The sequence below is a fragment of the Cnephaeus nilssonii genome (assembly GCF_951640355.1).
Source record: "Cnephaeus nilssonii genome assembly, chromosome: 18".
Classification (NCBI taxonomy): Eukaryota; Metazoa; Chordata; class Mammalia; order Chiroptera; family Vespertilionidae; genus Cnephaeus; species Cnephaeus nilssonii.
In genome coordinates this window covers 14876624-14904352 of record NC_137089.1, presented here as the reverse complement: position 1 = coordinate 14904352, position 27729 = coordinate 14876624, and the positions used below count along the sequence as shown (strand labels likewise).

Genomic DNA, 27729 nt, shown 5'->3' with positions numbered 1-27729 from the left:
TCAAGATATTAAATGAAAAACAATATTGCAGTGGGGTGGATAGGATAGGGGAGATTAGTGCTGGCACTAAGGACCTAAAAGATGGGGATAGGGAGCAGATGTGTTCTCTTTCATCCCTCCATTTAATTTGCCAGTCTGACCTCTGCACAAACCAGATGGATTCTGGAGAATGACTGCCACGTAGGCCACTGTAAATGGCTGAGAGTAGGGGCCCCGATCAGTTGCTATGCTAGACCTAGTATCGTTGCTAGGCCTCAAGTACATGGCATACAGCTGCTGATTTGGCAAATGCCTTTTCTATTCTGGTTAGAAAAGGGGATCAGACACAATTCACATTTGAATGGAATGAACAATATATATTTAATTTTGCCCTAGGGCTGCTAACTCTCCTGTACTCTCTCATAGTCCAAAGAGAACTGTACTGATTGGACATCCTCCAGAACATGACATTTATCTATGACATGGATGACATCCTGCTGATTGGACAAAACAAGCAAGAGATGGTTAGTGCGCTGGAAGCACTGGTAATACACAGGTCAATCCTATGAAGGTTCAGCCATCTGCCCTTTTTCAGAGGTGCAGCGATCAGGGGCATGCCACGCTCTCTCTTCCAAAATATAGGTGCTGCATCGGAAGGAAGCCTGGTAGGCCCCTTAGAGTTCTGCAGGCAACATATTTCACACCTAGGAATACTTGTTGCTCTGCCTTGTACTGGATAATATGGAAGGCTACCAGTGCTGCTTGAGGCCCAAAGCAGGAAGTACCTCTGCAGCAGGTCCAGGCTGTGGTGCAAGCAGCCCTGCAGCTTGGGCCACAAGACCAGCAGACCTGATGGTGCAGGAAGCATCCGTGGTAGGAAAAGATGCAGTGTGGAATTTATGGCAAGCCCCAGTGGGACAATCACATCATAAGACTAGGATTCCAGAGCAAGGCCCCACCATCTGTGGCAGAGAATTATCATTTTTTAGAAATAGCATGTTACAGAGCTCTGGTAGACACAGCATGCTTGACCATGAGTACCAACCAGGTAACCATGTGTCCAGAACTGCTCATTATAAACTAAGCTTAGCCAGAGCCATCAAGACATAAAGTTGTATGTGCTCAGCAGCAGTCCATTAGAAGACAAAAATGGGACATCTGACATTGAGCCCAATCAAGACCAAGGGCACAAATAAGCTGTATGAGCAGGTAGCAGACCTTCATGCACCTACCATAGTTGCATCAGTGCCATTCCTCCCACTTGCACCTACAGCAGTAGGAGAGGAGTGGGGCGGTACAACCAGCTGAAGGAGGACAATGCCCAAGCTTAGTTTACCAATGGGTTGGTTGGCGTGGTTCAAATTGTGGGTATGAGATGCCAATGGACCGTGGTTGCATTATAGACATGTCAAGGGGCAGTCCTGAAAGGCAGTGGTGAGGGAAAAATCTTCCCAATGAGCAGATCTGTAAGCATCATTTTATGTAGAAGTGGCTTTAGGTGAGATTCCTGAGCAGCGGTCAATGGCTGGCCCTCTGGTCAGGGTGTGGAAGAAAAATGGCTACATCAGAGACAAGGTCTGGCTGGGGTAAAGGTACATGGGTGGACACGAGAGAGTGGGTAAATTTTTTTAAATAACATGCACATGTCCACCAGAAAGTGTCTACCGTAGAAGAGGCACTGTATAACCAAGTGGACCCAATGATTCCATCAATTGACATTAGCCAGCCTGGAAGACACAATGGGCACATAGATGGAATGGCTTCTGGCAGAGTAAGAGGCTGTGAATGGAGCCCAACAGATGAACTCCCCCTTACTAAAGCTGACCTACTTATTGTATCCTTGAATGTCTGACCTGTCAGCCACAGCGACTAATGCTGTGCCCACAGTATGGCACGATTCCTTAGAAGAACAGGCCATGGTGTCAACTTGACTACATTGGATCCCTTTGATTCTAGAAAGGCCAGCAATGCATCCTTCACAGGGACACCTATTCTGATATCCCCACATCCTAGAGCCACAAAGCCTCAGCAGCACCACTATATGGGTATTAATGGAATGACTAATTCACAGGCATGAATTCCACTCAGCAGTGTTCACCCAGGGGACCTACTTCATAGCAAATGAGGAGAAAGAAGGGCTCAACCAGAGGAGCCACTGATCATATTACATACATGCAATCCAAAAATATGTAGTCTCATAGATCACTAAAAGGCCTACCAAAGACCAGCTCAGATGCAACATGCTACGGGGATGCCGTGTATACACAGAATCACAAACCTTTATATCAGTCCAAGAACTCAGAGAGAGGAATGACTCCAGTTATCAACACTGCCAGTGATCGACTGAAGTACTCTGCTTTCCATTCCTAAAACTCTGGGCTCTGCAGCATTGAAAATATTTGTCACCAAAGCGGGTACACTCTTACTAGAGAACACAGCAAAAGTTCTACTGAACCACCTAGACATAAAGTTGTATGAGCTCAGCAGCAGTCCATTAGAAGACAAAAATGGAACATCTGACATTGAGGACTCAATCAAGACCGAGGGCACAAATAAGCTGTATGAGCAGCTAGCACTATCATCAAGGTACTTTGTACTTTTAAAAATATATATAATTTTATTGATTTCAGAGAAGAAGAGAGAGGGGAAGAGATAGAAACGTCAATGATGAGAATCATTGATTGGTTGCCTCCTGCACGTCTCCAACTGGGGTCAAGCCCACAACCCTGGCATGTGCCCCTGACTGGAATCAAACTTGGGACCCTTCAGTCCACAGGCTGATGCTCTATCCACTGAGCCAAACCAGCTAGGGCAAGGCACTTTGTACTTCTAATGTCCGGGGACCAGCAGGCTAGTAGAGCAGTCACCCTCCTCGCTGGGGTAATTGACTTTGATCAGTAGGAGTGGGGGGGTGGGGGGGCTGGAGAAATATGCACAGAACATAGGCGGTCCATTTGGTGCTTATTGGTGTTCCCTTGCTCCACTACAACTGTGAATAGATATAAGTAGCAACCCAGCCTGAGAAGAGTATGATTTCCAAGGGTTCAGCTACCTCAGGAGCAAAGGTTTGGGTCACACCATTAGGTAAGCCACCAAGACCTGCTAAGGAGACAGGATGATGGAAGACAGAGTCGATGAGTACTAGTTTTGGCTCTTCAGTGACAGGGGATACCATTCATCTGACCAAACTCCTTCTTCTGAGAGGTACATGGGAATCATGGAAGAGTTGCTCCCCAAACTTGTAAGAAGTGGACCTGGATGGTGCAACCATAGAAACTGTTTGCTCAGAATTCCTACAAGAGAATTGGCTGCAGAAGCAAAGCTAACTGAGTCCAGGCTGCACCCCTCTGGACTCACCACTGCATTTACTGCAAGGCCATGCTTCCCCGGGGCTGCGTCCTGCCACTGACTGAGCACAGTGAGGGTCCTGGTGCCGGCCCATTCTCGCACATCGGAATTTTGGCCCGAGGACATCCCATCAGCCTGGCACACACTTTTTTAGAACTGCACTGCAGTCTGAGGCTTTTCCAATGCAGTCCCCCTTCCTTCATGCTCTCCAGTCAAGCCTAGGATACAGACGGCAGGTCTCCATGTCTACTCCTGCTCCCTCCTCTTCATCCTTCAGTTCCCTTTAACAAATCTCTTGCATGTCTTATCTCGTTTAGGCATATTTTTAAAGGACTCAAATACACGCTCATGTTTATGGATCAGTATCTACATACATACTCATGTTTATGGATCATCATTTGCATATTTTTTGAAACCACACCCAAACTAATTCACAAGAGAACTTGGTTCACCTTAAAAGTTAAGTAATTTGAAGCCAACAATAGATCATAAGGATTAAAAGACAGATGGCTGATCTCTTAGCCTTATGAAAGATGATGAAATATTTAAGATATCCAAGGAAGCATAAAAAGTAATAGAATGAACACAGAGCTTAAGACATAAACCTTGCCACGAGTTGAAGTCTCTTGTGTATCCCACCCTAACTGCATCCTCCTCCCACTTTCCACATTTTGATCTTTACATCCCTGTGCATCCCTTCATAGTTATACTAGTAATACATGTATCCTTAAACAACATTTTTCCTTTGGATTTTTAAATGTCTTCACTTAAAATCCCCTAAAATTAGGTTTATATATATACCTATAATAGAGTTTACTAAGCTGATGATTTAAAAACACAAAAACCCAACCTATGTCACACTGAACTATTGATGTCTTAGTGAGACTAAAGAGAAATAATTTAGCAGGAATAGATCAAAGTTACAATTCTGAGAAAAAGGATGTTTTATTATTGTGACTTGACCATAATCATAATTATTATCATTTATGAAAGTTACATAAATGCAGGCTGATCTTGAAAGCTTCAAAAAGCCAAATATAAAGTACAGAAAATAAATTAAATTGAAAAATGTACTGACATAATTCTTCTACATGTTATGCAAAATCCTAGCAAGAAACGTTGCAATAATTATTCAAAGTAATAATAAAGGTAATACGGGAGATGTTTGGTCTTAAACGTAAATTTAAATGCACAGTGTCTACAATAATAGATCAGAGTGTAAAATTATATTTGCAATTTCTAACAGAAAAAATTAAGTTAGTTTGCAAATACACTGTATTCTTCCAGGAGATAAGAAAGCAGATCAAGGATCAAATGCTGCATAGTTTTATCAACCAGGCCACCTTGGACAGATAATTTTTCAGGGTAGCTAAAATGAGCAATGGTAAAAGCTCTACAAATATAACTAAACCATCTGTTTTACTAGAGCTGGTACAGCTGACCCCTTGAACAACACGGGGGTTGAGGTGCTGAACCCATGAGCAGTCCATATATAACTTTGGTCGGCTCTCCACATTCACAGATTCCCAATCTCAAGTAGAAAATACTGTTTTGATCTAAGGTTAGTTGAATGCATGGATGTACAACCCAAGAATATGAAGAAACAACTGTATGTTTATTGAAAAAAATCTGCATGTAAATGGATCCAGCCAGTTCTAACCCACGTTGTTCAAGGATTAACTGTATTTTTATTTGTAGAGTTTACAAATCAAAATGTAACAAATAATTATAAGCCAGTATTGGCAGGAATACCAAATATTATTTCACAACTGCCACTACGTGCTTCTTCTTCTCTGACACAATCGGCACAGATCCAGGCTTGCTATGCTTGAGGCGATTCACTTCCCTGAAAATAAGACAAAGTATATAAAATATAAGCAAGTTTATGAGAAACTTAAACAAATAGAACTGTCTCAGAAAAATCACAAAACATTTTCTTCCACTGGAAAACCACTTATTGAAAAAGAAAAGTTTTCACCATGGATTAGGTAAAAAATAGCTAAAAAAATAAACTTTTGTTATCCTAATTACTTGCTAGTTCTCTTATCACAAATCAGTGTCCTTTATAAGTTAAAAAAATGTGCAGAATTGTTAAAATACTTAAACTCAATCCCAGTATTTACCGAAAAACAGAAAAATAATCTTTTGTTTAGTACAATTAAAAAAAAAATAGAGCCCCATTTTAGAGTTTCTATAATACTTTTCATGAATTCAAGAACTGCAAAGAGAAGAATATTCCACGGGAAATAGTGATGAGTTCTGCATTAGAGTAAAAAAGTTAGATTCTGGATGTTATGATGAAGCATATTAGAAAAATTTTTATTATAAAACTAGAGGTCCGGTGCACGAAATTCGTGCAGCGGGGAGAGGGGGGGGGGGGAGTCCCTCAGCCCAGCCTGCACCCTCTCGCAATCCAGGACCCCTCGGATATCCCTCTCACATTCCGGGACCTCTGGCTCCTAATCACTTGCCTGCCTGCCTGCCTGATCGCCCCTAACCACTCGCCTGCCTGCCTGATTGTCCCTAACCACTCGCCTACCTGCCTGATCTCCCCGAACCACCTCTGCCTGCCTGCCTGATCACCCCTAACCATTCTGCCTGCCTCCCTGATCACCTCTAACCACTTGCCTGCCTGCCTGATCGCCCTAACCGCTCGCCTGCCTGCCTAATCGCCCCTAACTGCTCGCCTGCCTGCCTAATCGCCCCTAACGGCTCGCCTGCCTGCCTGATCACCCCTAACTGCTCACCTGCCTGCCTGATCGCCCCTAACAACTCTGCTCGCCTGCCTGCCTGATCACCCCTAACCGCCTCTGCCTCAGCCCCTGCCACCACAGCTTCGTCCAGAAGGACATCCAGAATGACATCCGGAAGGTTGTTCGGCTGTCCAGTCTAATTAGCATATTACGCTTTTATTATTATAGATATGCACTATGAGTTCTTGGCATTCTTTATCTTTGAAAATACACAATATCTCTTAATTCTAGCTTCATTACAAATCATTCTTAAAGACATTGTCTCTTTATAACTGTCCTCTAGTATGAGCAGAAGAATTTTCTTATTTTGATAAAAGTCATTTTCATTGTCTGCCCTTTAAACATATTCTCAAAAATAGGTATTAGAAATTCTCACAATCTTATATGATTATTGCTCCCCTTTTATTAGAAAAAAAAAATAAAAAATATTTCTAATGCACATGAACTAGTCCCTTGAAAGGCAGGTTTCTGTTTGTTTTTCACGATATTGGGGGTGGAGAGTGAATTAGAAAAAGTCAAATGCCCCAGAACATACTTCCGTCGGCGAGCTTCTTTCATGATGCGCTGTTCTTGAATCTGGCTGTAGATCGGTTTCGGTAGATGGCGGTGACGAGCGATACGTTTTATATGAGGATGATACCGAAATTTCTCCTTCAACTTCTGGTTATAATCTTTGGCTGCCTTTTCTCGTGATGTAAGCTGAAAAAAAATGCATTTTGATATTTTAATAAATGGTGTGTTCTTTGTTTTGCTTCAGTATAACAAAGCTGGGGGGGGGGGGGGAGGAGTCATCTAAAAATTTCCCCCAAAACTACACTTTTATGATATGCAACCAAAACTGCCATTGTAAGGTTATGATAGTAGTACCAGCTCCGCGAGCACTGAATTTCCTTTTAGGCTGCATGCCTACAATGTAGACAAATGCCACCAAATGAAAAACAGCAATGCTGAGGGGTCAGGGTTATGTGGACCACTGAGCTAGACATACAAGGAACCACTTACATTAATCATGCGGGTGTTTTTTTCCTGTAGAAACAACTTCTGAACAGAAAGGAATAAGTGTTTGATTCTGTGATAACTAGTCTTTAACAATATTAAGGATGATAAGATTTAGAGGAACATTTAATAATGAATTGAAACCTAGAGTGTAATACTTAGCAATCATTAAACCTAAAATAGAATTGTCTGTAATTATGGCTTATCATCTTGTGATTTTCCTACTAGGGCCCGGCAGAAAATAACTCACCCTTAACCTTTCCTTCTTAAACTTAATATGTTTCTGATATAAATACTCTGTATGTTTCTTAGATAAAACATGAGACATTTATAAAAGCATCAAAAACAAAACAAAAATAGCCATAACCCCATTACCCAGAGGTAGCTAGCCAATGATATTTGTTGTATTTTCATTGAATCTTTTTTAAAGTCTGAAGCTTTCTGTATTTTTTTAAAGTTATGTGTTTCACTGTGTCTTTAATGTTAAAAGACCTCAAAGGGTCCTGCAGCCTTTAATCTGCCAGGTATCTATCAGAAGAAATAGGTGTTCTAAGTTGTGAGCTTCCAGTCCCTAAATCTTCTCTCCCTACCTCAAGGGAAGCACAAAGAATCAAGAAGGCTCAAACATTATCAAACACCTGAATTGACAAAGGCCTCAGAAGATGCTTTTAACATGAAAAAAAGTAAATCTCTATACAGCCTTGTCCATTTTAGTGACAGCATTTCTTTTTATTACGATTATGCCAATTTGATCAAAATACCTACAGCATTTCAAATAAATTCTCTTTACAATATGGTATCCAATAAAATTAGAAATTAGCTTTACTTGACAATGAAAGAGAATGGGGTCTCTTACCACACCCAATTTTTCAGAAGCATTAGCTTTCCACAGACGAATGTTCATTTCATCAGATCCACACATAATGTACTTGCTGTCAGAAGTCCATTTTACACAGATAACATGTTGCATTCTCTTTGTGTGATATACTTCCCTACAGAAGAGGAATTAAGTTAAAACCCCTAGGATTTTGGTACAGATTTTCTTGAACCACTGCCTAGTAAGTATCAGAATACCATATTTGAGTCCTAAGATAATATAAGAGAAATTCAAATTCATTTGAACCAAACAAGATTCTATGCTAATGCTGGGGAATTGAAAATTTTTCCTGTCTTCAAGAAGTTACAGTGCAATAAGAAAAATATAAACGAACTAAGTAAAACTAGATGCCCAGAAAAGTTCCCAAAATAATGAAAGGCATATAACACAAATAAAATATGTTGAAGCTAAAAATTTTTTTAACAATAAGAAATGGATTGTTGTTTAAAAAGCCTCCACCCACCCTCCAAATCAGTTCTGGTCAATCATCATACTTTTATTTTTTTATTTTTCAGGAAAACAAAATAAATGCAATTGATTCAAAGAACATATCCTGCTATGTTGATCCTAATATCTGATTTATGTTTTGGTCAAATTGTTTAAAAAGCTTAATTAATTGAAGTGAGTTGATTTGACACGTGTGAAAAGGGAGGGCTATAGAAGTGTCTGATGAGTTGAGGTAAGAATAATTCAATAAACTAAGCTGTCAAATATCATACCTATTTGGAAAGTCTGTGAAACATGCTAAGTGAATTCACAGAAGATACTATATTGGGAAGTGTGAAGAAGAGCATTAAAAAGCAAAAGACAAAGTCAGAAAAAATAAAAAGATGAGACTTCTGGAGAAATAAATTTTCCACATCTGGATTAAAAATTATTCAAAATGCAGACTACTTGAGCGGAAAGAAATAAGCTCAGCAAACTGCCCAGTAAGAGAAAACATATACATGATGACCAAATCAAACAGAGTTCACATCTATAAAGGTATCCCTGAAGTACACTCACAAAACTAGTCTTTTACACTGTTTTTAACAGATAGGTTTTGAGCTCTTGAATGAACATGTACATAAACCATAATAAATTTACTTCTAAAAATGGGGAAATGGTTAGAAAGAACATCCTATTAAAATGAAAATAGACTAGATTGCTTTTTCTTCTCCTCTCAATGCTCTGCTTTTACAAGATTCAATTCTTACAGCCTCTATATTTAAAGAAACAAGTTTTTATTGATCTTAGAGAGAGGAAGGAAGAGGGGGGGGAGAGAGAGAGAGAGAGAAACATCGATCGGCTGCCAACTGCACGCCCCTTACTGGAGATCGAGCCCGCAACATAGGAATGTGCCCTGACCTGAATCAAACCAGCAACCTTTGAGTGCATAGGTCAGCACTCAATCAACTGAGCTACATCGGCTAGGGATAATCTCTACATATTTAAGAGGCCGTTTCCCCACATGCTGCCCCCCACCCAGCCACATAATGAATGTAAATATTAGGAAATTCAATCACACTTTGGTAAACATTAAAAACAACCTGTCCACCCAACCAGCATAGCTCAGTGGTTGACCATCGACCTATGAACCAGGAGGTCATGGTTCAATTCCCAGTCAGGGCACATGCCCAAGTGGCAGGCTCGATCCCCAGTGTGGGGCATGCAGGAGGCAGCTGATCAATGATTCTCTCTCATCATTGATGTTTCTGTCTCTCCCTCTCTCTTCCTCTCTTTGAATTCAATAACATCTTTAAAACATCCACAAAAACCTTAAAATGGCATCTAAGTTCTTATCTATCAAATATCTAAGTTCTTATCTAAAACTCAGAAGTTCTTTACTATTAAATTTTAAAAAATTTAGTTTAATATTTTGATATAATTATGGAGATATATCATTTTATACATTTGTTCAAACCCATACAATGTACAACACCAAGAGTAAACCCGAAGGTTAACTATAGATTTGAGGTGACTATGATGTGTCAAAGTAGGTTCACCTTGGTAACAAATGTAACATTCTGGTGAATGATGTTGATAATGGGGGAGACCATGCATATATGGGGTAAGGGGTATATGGAATATCTCTGTACCACCCTCTCAATTTTGTTATAAACCTAAAATTGCTCTAAAAAATAGTTTTTATTTGTAAAAGTTTACTATAAAACATTTAAAAATAATTCTAAAATTTTATATCAACAAATTATATAAGTAAATATCCTGTTTAATGAAAGAAACTGCCAGCAGGCTGTTTCGCCCATAGAGGATGCAGTGAAAGTTGGTACTTCAAGTCACAATACCAGGGTGTGAGCCCCATCATATAACACGACCAACCTTTCAACAAAGATAAACAATGACCAAGACAAGGAAAAAGAAAATAAAAATAGGTGGCTTATTGGTGGCAACATACCTGCTCCTACTTTTGTCCACAGGAAAGATTCGAATAGATTTATCAAAACTAGCGGACACAAACTCCTTCCCAGTGGGAGAATAATCCACGTCCAGCACCGCAGACACGTGATCCATGTGCACCATCACAGGAGTGTCCAGTGCACGCATATCAAAAGTATATAAGCTGTAAAAGGATTTTAATTATTTGGTACAAATTTCTATAAAGCGGCAGATGCAGTACTAAGAGACACTAGTGAAAGTAAGACTTCTAGCTAAATAATGCACATCTAAATAAACAGCTCAATTCTTCACACAGCAGGTAAGGCATAGGAAAAAATACCAGTTTTTATTATTCCTTAAGATTACACTTACATACTTTTATCCTTATAAACATAAATCTTGTAGAAAATTTGGAAATTTCAAAGAAGTACAGAGTACAAAACTCACTTTTAATTCTACCACCCGAGAAAGTCAGCACAGTATATTTCTAATCTTTTCACCATGCAAATTAATGTATACTTTTAATACAATTGAGATAATAATAATAAAGCTCTGTATTCTGATATTTCATGTAGCATTTATGAGCATTTATCCATTAAGCAATCTTTGAAAATATTTTAATGGCTGAAAATATTTTAATTTAAAATTAAAATAATTTATAATTTGTTTAAATTCATTTTTTAATAATTCTTAAATGAAATTCTAATATTTGAATTTTGAGACTTAATCTTTGATTGAATGAGATTATTGCAATTAAATCTGGACTGATTCCTGCAAGTAGGATTATTAAGTCCAAAGGCATGAGCATTTTTAAGGCTTTTGAGATGACATATTTCTAACAAAGTTGCACCAATTTATTCTCCAATCAGTGATACATATGAATGAGCACAGCTTTTCAAAGAGTGTACTAAAATTAGAAAACTATACTTTGTGCAAAACTGGTAAAAATAATAACTCCATGACTGTCAAAGTTTAAAAATTCTTAATGACTAGCTAAAAGAATAATGAGTACTTCAAATGAGCCAATATGTACAATGGACAATAGTCACACAGTATCACTGTGACCAAGTTCCTAGTATCAAAACACTTTAAGATGCTAAGATTAGTGAGCAAAAGTTTGAGCAGAAATAGGATATCTACATAATTATGTCTCCAAAGTTATCTCTCCAAAGATATATATTAATTACAAAATGAAAAAAGAATAACTTTATAGTGGAGAAATCTGGCAGACACCACTTTAAGTAAGTGATCAAGATAAACATCACCAGTACTAAGAAATACTGACATCATGTAACACTGATTCAATGCCCTAAGAATACCACAGTTTTGTATTCTGTACTCATCTTGCCAAAATAGCCAATTAGAACACACTTTAGAAACCTTAATAAAGTTGGGTCCACAGGGCATGCTTTCATTGCCTTTAACTAAAACCAGGCCATTTAATTTCAAAATGTCAATAAAGGCCAAAAGGGCTTCACTTAATTTGGTTTGGTATTGCTAGTTAATGAGAGTCCGAGTGAGCTTCTTTTTAGTACAGAAAGTCAAAATACATGTTTTTAGTTGGTACTAGTGAAACATCATGTAATAATTCCTACTTCTGAGCTTTCACAACTAGTGGAAAGAACAAAGAATTTAAATGCAGAAGATCTAAAGTTCAGCCCAATGACGAGCTTGCACATTCACACACACACACACACACACACACACACGTATGAAGAATCTACCATATGCATAGCACTACATACATGTCCTACCCACTTTACAGAGATACTCCAAAGATATAATAAGAGAGCCAATGTGAAATGCTTCAAGTTTTAAAGCAATATAAAAGGGATTATAAAATCCATCTAGATCAACCTTCACATGGAGTCACAGAATAATATATCTGCAAATACTAAGGTAAAGACTAAAACTGTATTTTTCCTTTTGTCTTACTGAAACAACAGTGACAGCTGATAACATGACTATATGAGGACCAGCTATCTGAAGAACTACAAATTTTGTAGGCAGATAACTTTAGTTTCTATTAAGACATGTATGGTTCAGTCATTCAGAGATCAGCCAATTTTTTCTGTAAAGGGACAGATAAACATTTTCGGCTTTGTGGGCCACACAGTCTCTGTTGCAACTACTTGACTTAGGCATGATAGCACAAAAGCAGCCATATTCAGTACATAAAGGAGTGTGGCTATCTACATATATAAAAGCCTAAGCAACCATGAGGACCAGATGACTGGTCGCTATGACGACGCACTGACCACCAGGGGGCAGACGCTCAACGCAGGAGCTGCCCCCTGCTGGTCAGTGCGTTCCCACAGCCAACCTCCTGTAGTCTCTCCCCGCCTCCCGCCACCCCTTCCCCAGCTGGCTGGCCCTGATCGGCCCCATTGGCCCCGATCACTGGCCAGGCCGAGGGACCCCACTCATGCACGAATTTGTGCACCGGGCCACTAGTATTCCTACAAAACTTTATACAAATAGGCAGCAGATAAAATTTGGTCCACAGGTCTTAGTTTACTATCCTTTTCTGCATCATTTTGAAAACTGAGAATACTTTCTACGAAGCTCTTCTCCGATTTGGGAAATATATAAATATAAATAAATAAATATATATATTAGCAAAACAAATGACAGTTTTCTAACATATATAGAGGAATACTATGTAGAAAACATATCTTATTAGTAAGACATACAAATGAGCCACTTCTGATAGAAATAAGTAAGTTTTTTAAAAAGGAAAACTTACTTGTAATCTTCATTTGCTGCAGTAAAAATGAAAGCTTCCATAGGGTTCCAACAAATTGTATTTGTTCTCATATCTAAGATGACCTGAGAAAGGAAGCATAACCTAACCTATTACTATGAAATCAATTCCCTCCAAAATGAAGACTAGCTAGTACATGTCCCAATTTCATCTCCTTCCCCTTTTTTCATTAATTTAAGCAAATATTTACATTAATTAGTAAATACCTATTATGTAGGTACTCAACTTGGTGCAATAGGAAAAGAAATCAACCAATAATTGCTTCCTGAACACACAGGCAGAGTTGTAAATATTGAAAAATATACAAACGTTTAATTAATAGTCTCTTGACCTCAAATAACTTATATTTTAATCACGAAAATGAGAAATGATTAAAGCTAACCTGTGAAGAAGAGTATATTATAGAGCTTGTCAACAGGAACATTTTGGGTAGGAAAATCTTTTGCTGTGTATGACTGCCCACTGTAGGATGTTTACCCTCTCAGGCACCTGCCCACTAAATGCCACTAGCAGTCTCTAAAATGCCCCTCCCACATTTCCAAAAATACACCTGGTGGGGGAGTACCATCTGATTGAAAACTATACATTTAGGAGAGAAAAGATGAAAGAAATACTGGGAGTCTAGTAGATAGAACAAAGAAACAATAGAAAATAGCATCTCTGCATCCATCAAGGTGACATGCATGTGACAAACCTTATTTATATGTCCTTACACTAACTGAAACGAATACATAAATGGAATACATACTGGGACCAGATTTTGGACAGTTTTGAAAGCCAGGCTACAGCTCTTGTCTTAAACCTAAAAGTAATGGAACGCCATCCAAGCATTGAGCATACAAGGGCAGAAGGGGCAGAAACTACTACCTATTTAACTAGTACTTCAAGTTAGCCTTCTGCTAACTGCTTAAAGTAGCGTGTTTTATTCTCACCAATGTGCTGTGTTGTTATCAGTATCACCATATTACAGAAGAAATACAGATGAAGTTACTGTTTAAAGTCTAAAACCCAAGTTCATGTAGGATCTTCCCACTACATGACACAAATGAGTGAAATGATTAAAGTGGTACTTTGGAAAGGTTACCACATTTATCAAGTTCAAACGTCAATGAATATACTCTACTTTTTATATTTTGACATTTACTACATGTTATAAAAATGACTGAGGAACAAAAATATTAAAAGCATTTCTTCTACCTGTGGACTATGACAATGTACTCATGGTACATCAATGATGTCTTATCCCTTCCTATATGCCCACAATTCTTATATTGGCACTCTTCTCTTCACTGACAATATTTCTCTCCCTTTCGAGTTAGCCTGAGGTTCTATTAGCTTTCGTATCTAACTCCTGGAATGACTACTAGTACTTAGCACCGTTGGGAAATCTGTCACCTTGAACAGGATAATGTTTGCCTAAATAAAATGCCAAACTAGTACCTGTCAGCCTGCAACTAAACAAATAAAGCTGATTATGTAAATTCGTTATAAAACTTTCTGGAATAAAACACTGTATGTGTCATATGGTAATCATGGGGCCTGAAATAAAGAGATGCAATACTTTCAGTTAAAGAACTTTCAATTTAATAAGTATAACTAGATGCCTAAAGTTTATTGGTATTATGGAAGACACAAAGACAACTAGGTTTCAGTCCCTAGAGGAAATAAGGCTCTCTAAAAAGTAATAGGGAGCTGAGAGAACGCCACTTTGGGTTCTAATAACATCTCAATGAAAAACAATTTTTTTTAACACTGAAGAAACATTTGCCCCTTATTTTGTCACTCAATTTACCAAGGAACGCATTAACAAATGTGTAAAGCCGAAGACAAGCTGAAACTTACCTTTTTCAGAGGAGTAGCTTGCCTCATATCATATAGTACTATATTCCTGTCAGAAGCACAACTTCCCAAGAGAAATGTCTAAAAATAAGTACAACAATCGCCAGTTAAAAGCCAGGCTTGGCAGCAAAACATGTCCATTCAGTGAACAAATCATTTAATTACACTTAATGTTTATGTTTGGGATACAAAGTTAAAACATTAAAGTCCATTTTAAGAGGATATGATGAGTCACTCATAATCTCAGCAACCTAAATATTTTCATTGTAAAAATCCATGTATATATTTTAGATGCCAGTGATAACATACAGATAATTCTGCATTCTGTTTTATAACAGAACATATTTTACTCACCCATGATTCAACTTAGACCTGTTTCTATTTTCCAGTATTATAAATGACACTTCGCTAAACGCTTTCACACACTTAGCTTTTCTAAGGATAATATTTCAGTAGCGGTATTACTGAATCAAAAAGCATTAAAAAACTTACGGCTAATCGCTTTTCAGAGAGTTGTACCAATACACACTGCAATGTGGAAATATGTCAATGTTACTGTAACTGCAGCATTAGGCAGTGTCATTTAAGAGTTAATAGCTGCATGACACTATTTTCTAATTACATAAATTATTACTTTATTAGTAGTTAAACATGTCCTCAGGTATATTAGCTCTCTGTATAAATTAGGCCTATCCTTTGTTTAATTGTTTCACAATGTTTAAAATATTCACTTGTAAGTCAGTTATAAATGTGCAAGGTCCTTACACAACGCTTGGCATTTGGTGAAAATAAGCCCTTTAGCTACCAATGGAGCCGCGACCCCACCCTTTGTAGCACCATTCCTCCTCACTCAGGGTTCCTGACACTAAGAACTCTTGGCTTCTGCCTACTAATTGCTTCATAGAGCAAGTGTTAAGAAGAACAAGACTTATTTACTAAATATCTGCAAGGCCAGCTCCTACTGCATGTGTGTACAAAGTTCAAATAAAACACATCATGACCTCCAAAACACTCCTTTTAAATCACTTCCTCTCTGAGACTTTCTCCTAGTTAGTGACTCCTCTCAACCTTTCTTGGTGTCTCATTATGTCATCTCAAGGTCTGACCAGGTTCCACTGGTAAATATAAGGACTTTGATCTGAGCAAAGCAGAAATTCTACCTGGACTGAAAACTGACTTTCACACTGTAAAATGGGGTAATGCTTAGTATAAACTTTTGGCTTTAATAGAATTCTAGGCTTCAATATTTTAACTGAGAATTAATAACTGAAGGAGACAAATACACTTCATTTGTTCACAGCAACATGCCCTTTCCATTAAGTTTAATACAGGATAAGAGGCATGCACATCATTTGCTTTTACCACTAGGTCAGTTCATGAGGTTAAAAAAAAAACCTCCCACACACAGCTGAACAGACTGTTATAGAGACAAATTTGAAAAACATGGCTGTGGTCATAGGTCATGTCTAATAATTATAATTTTAGAAGTGCCCATCAATTCTTCTGACACAGATGTTCACCAAAACACAGAAGCAAAAGATCTTCCCTCAGAGAATCAATACCTGTCTGTTCCTTTAAAAAAAAAGTTGTAACATCACCATCTGAAACTTGGATAGCACCTCTTAAAAATATTCACATACATTATCACATTTTACATTGACAACAAATCTGTGAAGTACGCTGGAAGATATATAATTAATCTTATTTTAAAAATACACAATGTAGAGAAAAACTCTGGACTGTACAAGGTCAAAGGCAGGTGCAAAGGCACGCTGGCAGTAGGTACGTCCTGGGGCAGGAAGAGGGTCTCTGACTGACTTCTCAGCAGCACCACGAGGCCAAGCTCACATCACAGGGCAGCATCTCAAACAATTTCTATGCCTTGCTATTCTGACTTGGCCTTTCTACCCTCCTTTTGTCAACTGTGGGTCTCTGAGAGTGTAAAACTTGCATATCAGGATTTTCTCTTACACTATCTACTATGATACTCTCTTAATAACTTCAAAAATCAGCTTACAAAGAAAGCAATGTCCTTTTCCTTCTATAGGAAAAAGCATCTCTACTGATGCACTTATTGTTATATATTCAGAAAAGGCTCCGTGAAAGCTCTGGAGTCCAAGGGCTAGTTTAGCCTTCAGGGTAGTCTCCTTTCCTAAATTTGGATCTGACAGTAATGACAGCCAATCTCCAACCCTTCCCTTAGACCTGGAAGGAATCAGGAATCACAATTCATATTTTTAGAAAAGAAAAATATAACTAATTATCATGCAGCACAATATCTAACATATTATTATGAAGCATTAGTGCTTAATTATTTAATTACAAATAATTAAAGAAAATAATGCTTAATTCTCCTTCTAACCTCTAAGAGAACCAATAAAAATTATCATCAACAAATCAACAAACGACAAGTGCTGGAGAGGATGCGGAGAAAAAGGAACCCTCGTGCACTGCTGGTGGGAATGCAGACTGGTGCAGCCACTGTGGAGAACAGTATGGAGTTTTCTCAAAAAATTAAAAATGGAACTCCCATTTGACCCAGTAATCCCACTTCTAGGAATATATCCCAAGAAATCAGAAACACCAATCAGAAAGGAGATATGCACCCCTATGTTCATAGCAGCACAATTTACAATAGCTAAGATTTGGAAACAGACTAAGTGCCCATCAGCAGACGAATGGATTAAAAAACTGTGATACAACTACACAATGGAATACTATGCTGCTATAAAAAAGAAGGAACTCTCACCATTTGCAACAGCATAGATGGACCTAGAGAGCATTATGCTAAGTGAAATAAGCCAGTCGGAGAAAGATAAATATCACATGATTTCACTCATTTGTGGAATACAGTGAACAACATAAACCGATGAACAAAAATAGATCCAGAGACAGAAGCATCGAACTGACTGTCAAACCTCAGAGGGAAGGTAGGGGAGGATGGGGGTATGGGGAAAAATCAATCAAAGGACTTGTATTCATGCATATAAGCCTAACCAATGGACACAGACACTAGGGGGGGTGAGGGCATGTGCTGGGGGTGTGGGGTGGGAGTGGTTGGAGAGAGGTCAATGGAGGAAAAAAGTATTTTGTAATGTACGGGCTGGGGGGGTACTTGAAATATCAGGGGACCACTCTGTAAAATATATGATTGTCTAACCACAAAAAAAATAATAAATAAAAAATAAAATAAAATAATTAACATTTTCCTAAAGGTGCAATGATGTAATCTGTGGTAGGTGAGAGTTGCAGGTCTAAGAACACTGAATTGTCACAGTACAGCACTTGCTTGAATTCGAGCCCCATGAACACACACCCTCCTCTAACGGTGCTAAATACTGTTATCTGGGACTAAGTTGAGATCTAATCAACGGTGTAGAACTCAGATATAATCTGGAAAAGTGACCAAATGCCAGAAATACAATCAAAACTCAGAAAAATGCTATATCACATGTTCAAAAGTTTCCTACACAGAGCTGAAATTGTTAATAAGGAAACAATAAGCAAAAAATATTTCAAAAAAGAAACATTACCTCAATTGGGTTAAATTTAACACTACTTATACTGTCAAATCCCCAGGTCATTGAACATATAGGACTGGTTTTCTGTTCATCCCAAATGTCTACTTGCTGTCCACATGTGGCAAAAATTCCTTCTTTCCAGTGATGATCAATTCCTGTATACACTGTCTTTAAAAGCAAAGAGATTGTTACAAATAGGTCGTGTCTACAGAATAATTTTAAAAATATATTTATTGATACTCTCATTTTTTTTTTTTTTTGAGAAAAAATCCTGTTTACAAAGAAACTTCTTTGAAGCCCTTAAAGGAGAAAACAGTACCATAAGGAGTGATGTGTCTTTATCACACATTCTGGGAATAAAGAAAAAAGTTAACATGAGATGCATTATTTAAGTTTGAAAATATATCACTGAAACAATTTTAAAATCATCATTGGGTATTGAAGGATCTAGTGAAATACAAAGGTAACTTCTAAAAAACTTCATTCCACATAAAGTACTGACTCCTAGGACAGAAACACAGATACCAACAACCAGATTAAAATTTAGAGAGAAAAATGAAATCGGTGAGGGTGGGTACTAATATTATTAAAAGCAATACAATCTCATAAATTTGATATTATCCACTTAAAATATGTGATTAATCTACTCAGGTCCAGATTAAAGTGCGCCTTTGTACTTCATGGCAAAAAATGTTTGAAAGCAAATTAGAGGGAAATATTTAGCCAATACTTTAAGCTTTTAAGAACTCTTAGCAGCATCTGCAGATTTCTAATTATTTTCTATTCATGAAAGCAAGGCCTACAAACTTTCCCACAATTTTAGAATTAATTGCCCATACCACAGAGGTAGAGGCAAGACTAAATACTTAAAAAATCTTTTGGAATTCCAATTTTGTTTCAGGTGTTATTAACAACAGTTGTGCACTGGGGGTGGGAGGTGGGGCGGCGGGGGGGTGGGGGGAAGTTAGTCCCTCAGCCCGGCCTGCGCCCTCTCATAGTCCGGGACCCTTGGGGGATGTCCACCTGCCAGCTTAGGCTCACTCCCCTCTCAGTGTACTACAATGAACACTGAAGAACTGTTCATATTCTTTAACTGCAAAAGACCACCATTGCATTAGATATTGCTTCAAATACGTTACTTATTACAGCCTAAAGTCTTTGATTTCTTATTTACATCTTTTTTGGAAATTAAAATTATAAAATAATTTGAAAAATGAAGAATTTTAATAGACAAAGTATGGGTCAACTTATTTTTGTACCTTTCCTAATATTGTATGCAATGGCTCTTCCTCTTCTCCAAAGCCTGGTCCATCCATTTTCCACTGCTTCACAGTTTTGTCATCACCAACCTAAAAATATTTATTATGGTGATGATAACGAACATTTGTAACTTTTAAACTTGCCAACATATACATCAAACTATAAACATCTCCAGTTTTAAAAATAACACATACGATATTCGGCCACTATGGTAATTATTGATGCATTTATATCTCACCTTGTTATACTAAATAAAGATTTGTAACAAACACAAATAGCACATAAAGTAAAAATAAAATAGCATGAGTAGAACAAAATAAAATGAGTAGGAACAAAGTTAGGTCACATATAATTGCAAGAATGCACAATATTGCAATAGGATGGCATTGCAAATTAGAGAGAAAAATAGATTATAATAAAATCATATTAGATATCAGGGTGACCATTTAAAAATTTGAACTAATCTGATGCCTGATATACAAAAATTTCACATACTTTATTTATTATATTTTTATTTTAAATTGTGTTTTTATTAATTTTTAGAGAGGGAGGGAGAGAGATAGAGAGATAGAAACATCGATGAGGGAGAAAACATGGATCAGCTGCCTCCAGCCCACAACCTGGGCATGTGCCCTGACCAGGAATCGATCCGGTGACTTCCTGGTTCATGGGTCGACGCTCAACCACTGAGCCACATTGCTGGGCAAATTCCAAATACTTTTAAATGTGAAAAATGAAAACACATAAAAATCTTGAGAGAAGACATTTTTGTAATCTTGGCATGAATAAAGTCCTTCTATGCCTGACACAAAACTCCGGAAACTACTGCACTGGTGGTTTTCAAACTGGATTACAGACCTCTGAAGGACCCTGAGAATTTTTCAGAGACCAATGAGGTCAAAACTATTTTCATAATGTTAGTTAAGTCATCATTTGCTTTATCACTGTGCTCATAGATGTACAGATGGTAAAGAAGGATTGATAGTAGAACTAAGACAAGAAACTATGGTAACTTAGACTTGGGTGTGTGGCAGATAATGTTCAAGATATTAGGTGAAACAAGTTATAAAACTAAATGAATATGACCTGGTTTGGGTGAAAAAATTCTGGAAATGGATAGTGGTGATTATTGCACAGTGGTGTGACATACTTAAGTACACTTAAAATGGTTACAATGGTAAACTTTATGTTATGTATATCTTACCTCCCCTCATACACAATAATTTATTTCTTCAATGATTTTCGACTGACACAATACAACTTACTCATCCCTAGTACTGAAAATCCTCCAGAATAAAATAAACTACCTTTCTAACTTCACCTTGCATTAATCCTACTTCTCAGTGTCCTAAAGGATATTAGTTAATTATTATATTAAGTAATTTATTAAAAAATCAAAAAGCATTGGGAAGGCTGGATTACATAAAGAAAACTAGTACTTTTCAAGGTTTTAGTAAGTTATTTTGCATTGTGAAACTCCAAAAGAGCCTTGGAAGAAATACATGAACTTAGAAAATACTCAATTAGATCAGTCTTATACATGTTGAAAAGAGTTAATAGCGCAATTGTATTATACTTACAGTAAAAAAAGAACTCCCACAAAAACGAGTACATATTCCTCGTACAAAACCTTCATGTGCCTGTATTGTACGGATACAGTTTCGTTTGGTCAAGTTCCAAATTCTGACCTATGATAAAGTACACCAGGAAATTTCAATAAACTGTAATTTCAATAAAATGTTCAGGCACAGGACAATTTTCCAAGAAAAAATCAATTAAATTCAACACTGAAAAAAGCTATGAATCACTCTACCAGATAGCTAAAAACAAAATCCTCCGGATTGTAATAATGCAATAATTAATAATAAGTACATGGACAGGCTGAACATTCCATCTGTTAAATACTCTGTTGATTCTAGTTTAAAGTGTTTCAAAGCTTTCTTTATCAGAGTGGAAAATAAGTGTTGAGTCATTAATAAAATCCTATTATTAATAAAACTCACACTGAAATATCTTTATTATAAACATGTTTCATTATTTACTATGAAATTAAGCCTTAAGCTACTACATTTTTAATTTCTTGGGTTTAGATAAAAAATGACTGAAATTACTAATTCATTCCTGAGAATTAAAAGAAAACAATACATAAAAATGAAATAAAAGCAATGAAAACCCACGGTAACTCAAAACTAAAGGAAGAAATTTATAACATTAATTATTTTTAGCTTAAAATATCAAGTGTAGAGTGACACTTGCCTCTCCATCACATGCCCCAGAAAGGACAGTAGCCAGGCTCTTTGGATGCTTTGCCAAGCAATTGACTCCATCTCGGTGACCATCCAGAGAAGCGAGGAATGGTTTTGCAAATACCCGTTCCAGTTTGGTAGCATTTAAAGCTCTTACGTATTCTCGTGGGACCTCAAAAGGATGTAAGGTAGGATCATAGTTTCTTGGAACTGAAATAAGAATGACTCCTCTTAATAAAACAAATCACATTTAATATTTCCGCGGTCCTCCTCAGCTAATCATTCCATTTGTTATGCAATAAGCCATTGTTAGGGACTATGCCAGGCACTGTGAAGAATACAAAAGTGGAAGACCTTTTGTCCAGAAACCTTTCCAAAACTGCCAAAAAATCATGGAATGCATATATTTTGTAAAATAATCACACCCTATATATACGCATAGTTTTCCCTTTTATATGTCCTACTACACCTTCAGCCGGTTGTAAGCTTTCAGGGGCAGGGCTTCCACTACATCCTTCACTTGTACTCTTTATTTGTACGCACAAATCAAGTGCATGATAAATGTTTGCCCGACTGAACGCTACGCAACTTGTGGGGCAGGGAACATTATTAACCTCCAGTGCTAATCACTGTAGTGTCAGGTATACACTGTTGTGATTATGATTATAGCGATTTATTGAGCACTTTCCATGTCTGTTTACCATGTGTCAGGCACTGTTGCAAATACCTTATATTAACTCATTTAATCTCCACAACACCCTATGGCTTAGGTTCTACTGCTATTTCCCACTTTATAGATAGATGGAGAAACTGAGGCGCAGAGAGATAAGTTGCCTTATGAAGTGATGGAGTCAGGATACAAACCAAGGAAGTCTGGCTCCAGAATCAATGTTCTTAACTATTATGCTATGCTGCCAAACAGGCTGTTTCAGTTAATAATTATGCTTAGGAAATCATTTGAAGCCCACATGTCTAAAAAACCCTCAGTGCCTAAAAGTGAATGATTCTTTGGGAGGGGGTAGGGAGTGAGAGAGAGGGGGAGGGGATGAGGGAAAGGAGGAGAGGGAGACAGAGAGAAAGAGAGATGTAAGAAACATCAATCAGTTGCCTCCCACAGGCAGCCACACCAGGGATCAAACCTGCAATTTGGTTACGTGCCCTGACCAGGAATTGAACCTTTTGGTGCCTGGGACAACGTTCCAACCTACTGCGCCACACTGGCCAAGGCTGCTGTCACTTCTTTTTGACTCCCTGATAATAACGGTCTGTGGATAAAAGAAAGAGATTCTACACAAGATAACCACAGGGTGACCTGGTCATAAATTCCCAAATGGACAGGTCATGGTGTGTAGTCACACCCCACACATGACTTCTTTAGTAAAAGGTTCATCTTTGCCTTAAGCAAGCCCAGTCCATTGTTTCTGTGCATCTAGGTTAACAAACCTTTGAAATGAGCATAAACTACCATCAAGAGAGCACAAAATCTTGTTCAAACTCATAAAAGAAACTGCAAAACTGTCATTCTCCGGAGCATTTGAAATTTAGCTTTCTGGCAATTGTCAGTTTGGCTCAAATAAATTCTTATAAAAATTCTCTACAGGTGTGGAAGTTTCTTACATCACCAGTACTGTACCCAACATGCAATCAAGCTTAAAGATTAGTCATTCTTACGTATTCACCTTCCACATTCGAAGATGAAGAGTGCCAAAACTTACAGTGCTACTCAAACTCTCTCGGAAATACTTCTTATTCCATCTTCCCTCTCCTCTCCTACCTCTACTAACTTAGTTTTGGCCCTTATTACTTTATACTTGAACTATTGTAATTGTTGAACTACTGTAACCACTCTATTTGGGGCAGTTTACACTATCGCCAGATTAATCATTTTAAAACACGGCCTTTTACATGTCGCTCCCATGCTCAAAACTTTCAAAGCTCCCTACAGCGGTAGTCTTCAAACTCATTAGTAACAGAGTTTGTAAGCAGATCTCCCCCCTTCAACCATATATATGTATATGGTATTTACTTAGTGAGAGCATGTGATTAAAGATGTTGTTTTTTAAAAATCTTAATCGAATACTATTCAAAGGTTTTCATTACAATGTCTGGTTTTAATTGCTACCACAGTTGTGAGAGATACAGGCAGAACTTGCTAATCGATGGTAATGTATTACTGGGACCACAGACATACCAGAACCAATTCCTCATTTTGCAGTTTTCTGGTTAACAGATGTGACTTGTGACACGTCACTGTGAGCAGGGCAAAGAGTGGGACTGGAGAGTTAACATGGTACTGTGCAAAGTGAGGGTACCTGCACTTCACAAAGCAGTTCCAAAGAGAAGGCATCCATAGTTGGCTATATTTATTTAGTATATTTAATTATAGTCCCATTCACCAGTTTTATAAAGGTTATTTTTAAAATATGTCTAGAAAATTTCCACTTACTCTGATGTCTATAGCTGTTCCTACAACTATTTGGCATTTTAATAATTTTAAGTTAAAAAAAAAAACTGAACAAGGTAGATCATTGTTTACCAATATTTACGTGTAGTAAAAAATGAATGTTTATAGAAGACACTTCAGCATTTTCAGGACCAATTTTTTTTAAATGATGGAAATAGTTCTAAATATTTTCAAAATGATCTTCCATAGCACAAGCTGTTTTTGAAAAGTAATCACAACCACAAACAGAGACATGTGTAACAGTGTCAACAATAAAAATAAAATTTAAAAAGAAAAAAAAGGAATTCCTTACTCATCACTCATCATTAAAATGGATGTTGAAGTAGCAGGTTATGTGTGTGTGTGTTTTCAAGTAAAAACTCCTACCTAGTATTCATAGCTACAGAAAAGTTCAGGAAATTTAAAAATACTTAATTCATCGTTATGTTCCCCAACTCTCCTAAGAACTTTGCCATATATTACCAAGGAACCTCTCCAGGAAAACAGATTTTCCTGCCTCCGCCCCCCCATCACTTTACAGATTATAAAGATTCCGTTATATAAAATAATGTCACCCCCAATAAATGTAAAGTGTAGTAATATGCTGCACTATTCCAAAGGTAGAAGCAAGCACACTTTTGCCAACCCCCCCAGTCTTTTCTAGGGCTACCTGAAGCACCACGTATACAACTTGTGGCTATTTAACACATAGCTGAAATGAGGATGTCAGTGTCAATGCAAATATTATCTAAATAAAGATTAATTTATTTTGTAAGGTAAGAAATATGAATTGAAGTGTTTTTTTTTTCCCTACTCCACAATGGATAGCACGGTACATTCATTTTACAGACCTCTGACCAATGGAACTGAGTCCACACTCCTTTCTGGTCTTCCACAATGAGGTCCCAACCTACTTCTCCAGCTTCAAGTACTTTCTGAAACTCAGCTCCAGCCAAACCGGTTTATTCACTGTCATCTAAAACTGCCTTGAACTTTCCCATTCTTGAGTACTTGTAGAAGTCATTTCTACCCACCAAGAATGTACTCCAACTTACATCCTAACTATCTAAACCATATGTATCCTTTAAAAATATTCAGCTTAAGTCTCATGTCTTCTATAAAATGTTTCAAACACTACAATCATTCCCACCTCTAAATTCATACATTCAGTCAACAATAAATAGTCAATAAATATATATGGAACATCTGCCCTATGTTGTAAGCACTGAGGATATCATAACTAACAAACACATGACATATATTAAGTTTTTCTCAGACATCTGTATTTTAACCAACTGTATCAGAATAACCATCGGAGTTTTAAAAATACTAAAATCTCTGATGCCCACTCCAGGTCAATGAATAAAAATACTCAAATAAGGATATGGATACTGCACAAAATTTGCAAGGGAATAACAGTTAAACAAGAATGAAAGGATAAAGAGAGGTAACAAATGTCTTCCTTATGTTTTACAGAGCTCCAATACATTTATTTTTCCATTCTGCTGTTAACACTTCCATCATAAAGTATAAAAAAAATAAGAAGATATAGTCTATATAATAAAAGCTCAATATGCTAAGTGTCTGGTCATCTGTTCAACCAATCAAAGCATAATATGCTAATGATATGCTAAGGCCGCTCAACCACTTGTTCTGACATGTACTGACCACCAGGGGGTAGACAGTCGACCAGTCAACCAGTCGCTATGATGTGCACGGACCACCAGGGGGCAGATGCTCCAACCGCTAAGTTAGCTTGCTGCTGGGGTCCGGTCGATCGGGACTGAGTGAGATGGGCCGGACACACCGTGGAGCCCTCCCACAGTCCCTCCCTGACTGGCCAACCTCCTGTATCCCTCCCCGGCCCTGATCGTGCACCAGTGGGGTCCCTCGGCCTGGCTGAGGGACCCCCCCCCCCCCCGCCCCGCCGCCCCTGAGTGCACGAATTTCGTGCACCAGGCCTCTAGTAGAAAATAAGTAAGAACTTGAACAACAAGATCAGATAACTAATCACCTCCTAACACTGAGATTCCATGACCAGCCAGTCATTCACTCATTCCTGCATTAAGATGCCTAAAATGCACTCAGACTGGCAAGAGTAAACACTAGCATAAGCTACTTGTGAGAAAGGCAAAAATAGAGAGGAAGATGAAACCGGGTTCAAGAAGTAGAGACGATGTCAAATGCAAATGACGTAACCTAATGCATACCAGAAACATCCCTGTCTTGTTCCTTAACCTGTAAGCATCTGGTGAATAGATATTTCCTTCTTAGCAATGCTCATGTGTATACTGATAGCCTCTATTTCACTATTCAATCAAAATAATGCAATATTGTTCCAGTCTCACTTTCCATCCCTTCTCCCTTACTCAAACTCTGATGACATGACCCCCAAGTTCATTTTTGCCTTAAGGCCTTTGAACTTATTATCTTCACTTATAACAGTCTGTTGACATTTGGTTGGTCCCTTGTCACTTAGATATCATGAGCAATAATATAATTCATAAGCTGTCAGCATGTTAATGGGGTAAGAGCCCAGGAAGGATAAATAAAACTCATTCATTTCATTAACCATTTCCAATTCCTGGAGTTGTTCATAAGAGAAAACTGATGGCTTTGTTTTCACCTGTATCGCCTCCTACATCCAGACGGGAGGTAGTTTTAAGTAACAAAGTGGCCAGAAGTTGGAGCAGCAGTCAGGTCTGAAGAAGCCGGTTTAACTGTTAAATCCTTCCATCCACGACTGAGGCTCATTCCAAGTTGCACTTTTCAACCACAGGAACCTGAGAACCATCTTCGAGCAACACCGGTGGGGAGGGGGGCGGGGAGGGGAGGAGCGGAAGCACTCTCCAGGTGGCTAACTTTCGCACTAACCACAGACCAAGTTCTTTTAAAAAGAACCTCAAGAGAGTTATCTGCTACCCAGTCTCACCGCCCGATCTGTAAAAAGTTCACCTTGGCGAAAGCGGGGCGGGGAGAGAAAGAGACCACCACAGCGCCGGGGTCCCCCCCCCCCCGCCCAGCCCTCCTCCGGGGAAGCGAGGCCAGACCCAGGCCGCGGGCTCCCCGCTAAGCGGCCTCACCTCTCTGTAAGTCCAGCTTGGTTTCGCGGACATAGTTGTCCGGGTTCCGGCTCAGCATCTTCACCTTCATCTTGGCTGCCAGGGCTCGCCCACTCCACGAGCCTTTCCCCTCCGGGTTCCGGGTACCGCCCCCTCCCCGAGCACATGCTACTTCCGCTTCTCCTAGACGACTTCCTGTCACGTGATTCTCGCGGCCCGGACAACGCTTCCTGGGCTGGGCCCTGCGGCGCTCCGTAGCTCCCAG

At 38.3% G+C, this 27729-nt stretch overlaps 1 protein-coding gene across 1 annotated transcript; it reads right to left on the bottom strand.

Annotated features, from left to right (window-relative positions):
* Positions 1 to 4259: 4259 nt before the first annotated feature.
* Positions 4260 to 27618, bottom strand: DCAF13 (DDB1 and CUL4 associated factor 13). Its single transcript, XM_079795976.1, has 11 exons — positions 27486 to 27618; positions 21970 to 22169; positions 21294 to 21401; positions 19713 to 19802; positions 18466 to 18621; positions 14936 to 15013; positions 13076 to 13158; positions 10349 to 10513; positions 7933 to 8068; positions 6616 to 6779; positions 4260 to 5173 (listed from the first exon to the last, which is right to left on the bottom strand). The coding sequence occupies exons 1-11, from the start codon at positions 27553 to 27555 to the stop codon at positions 5086 to 5088; spliced, it is 1338 nt and encodes a 445-aa protein (XP_079652102.1). The 5' UTR covers positions 27556 to 27618; the 3' UTR covers positions 4260 to 5085.
* Between the last annotated feature and the right edge of the window lie 111 nt (positions 27619 to 27729).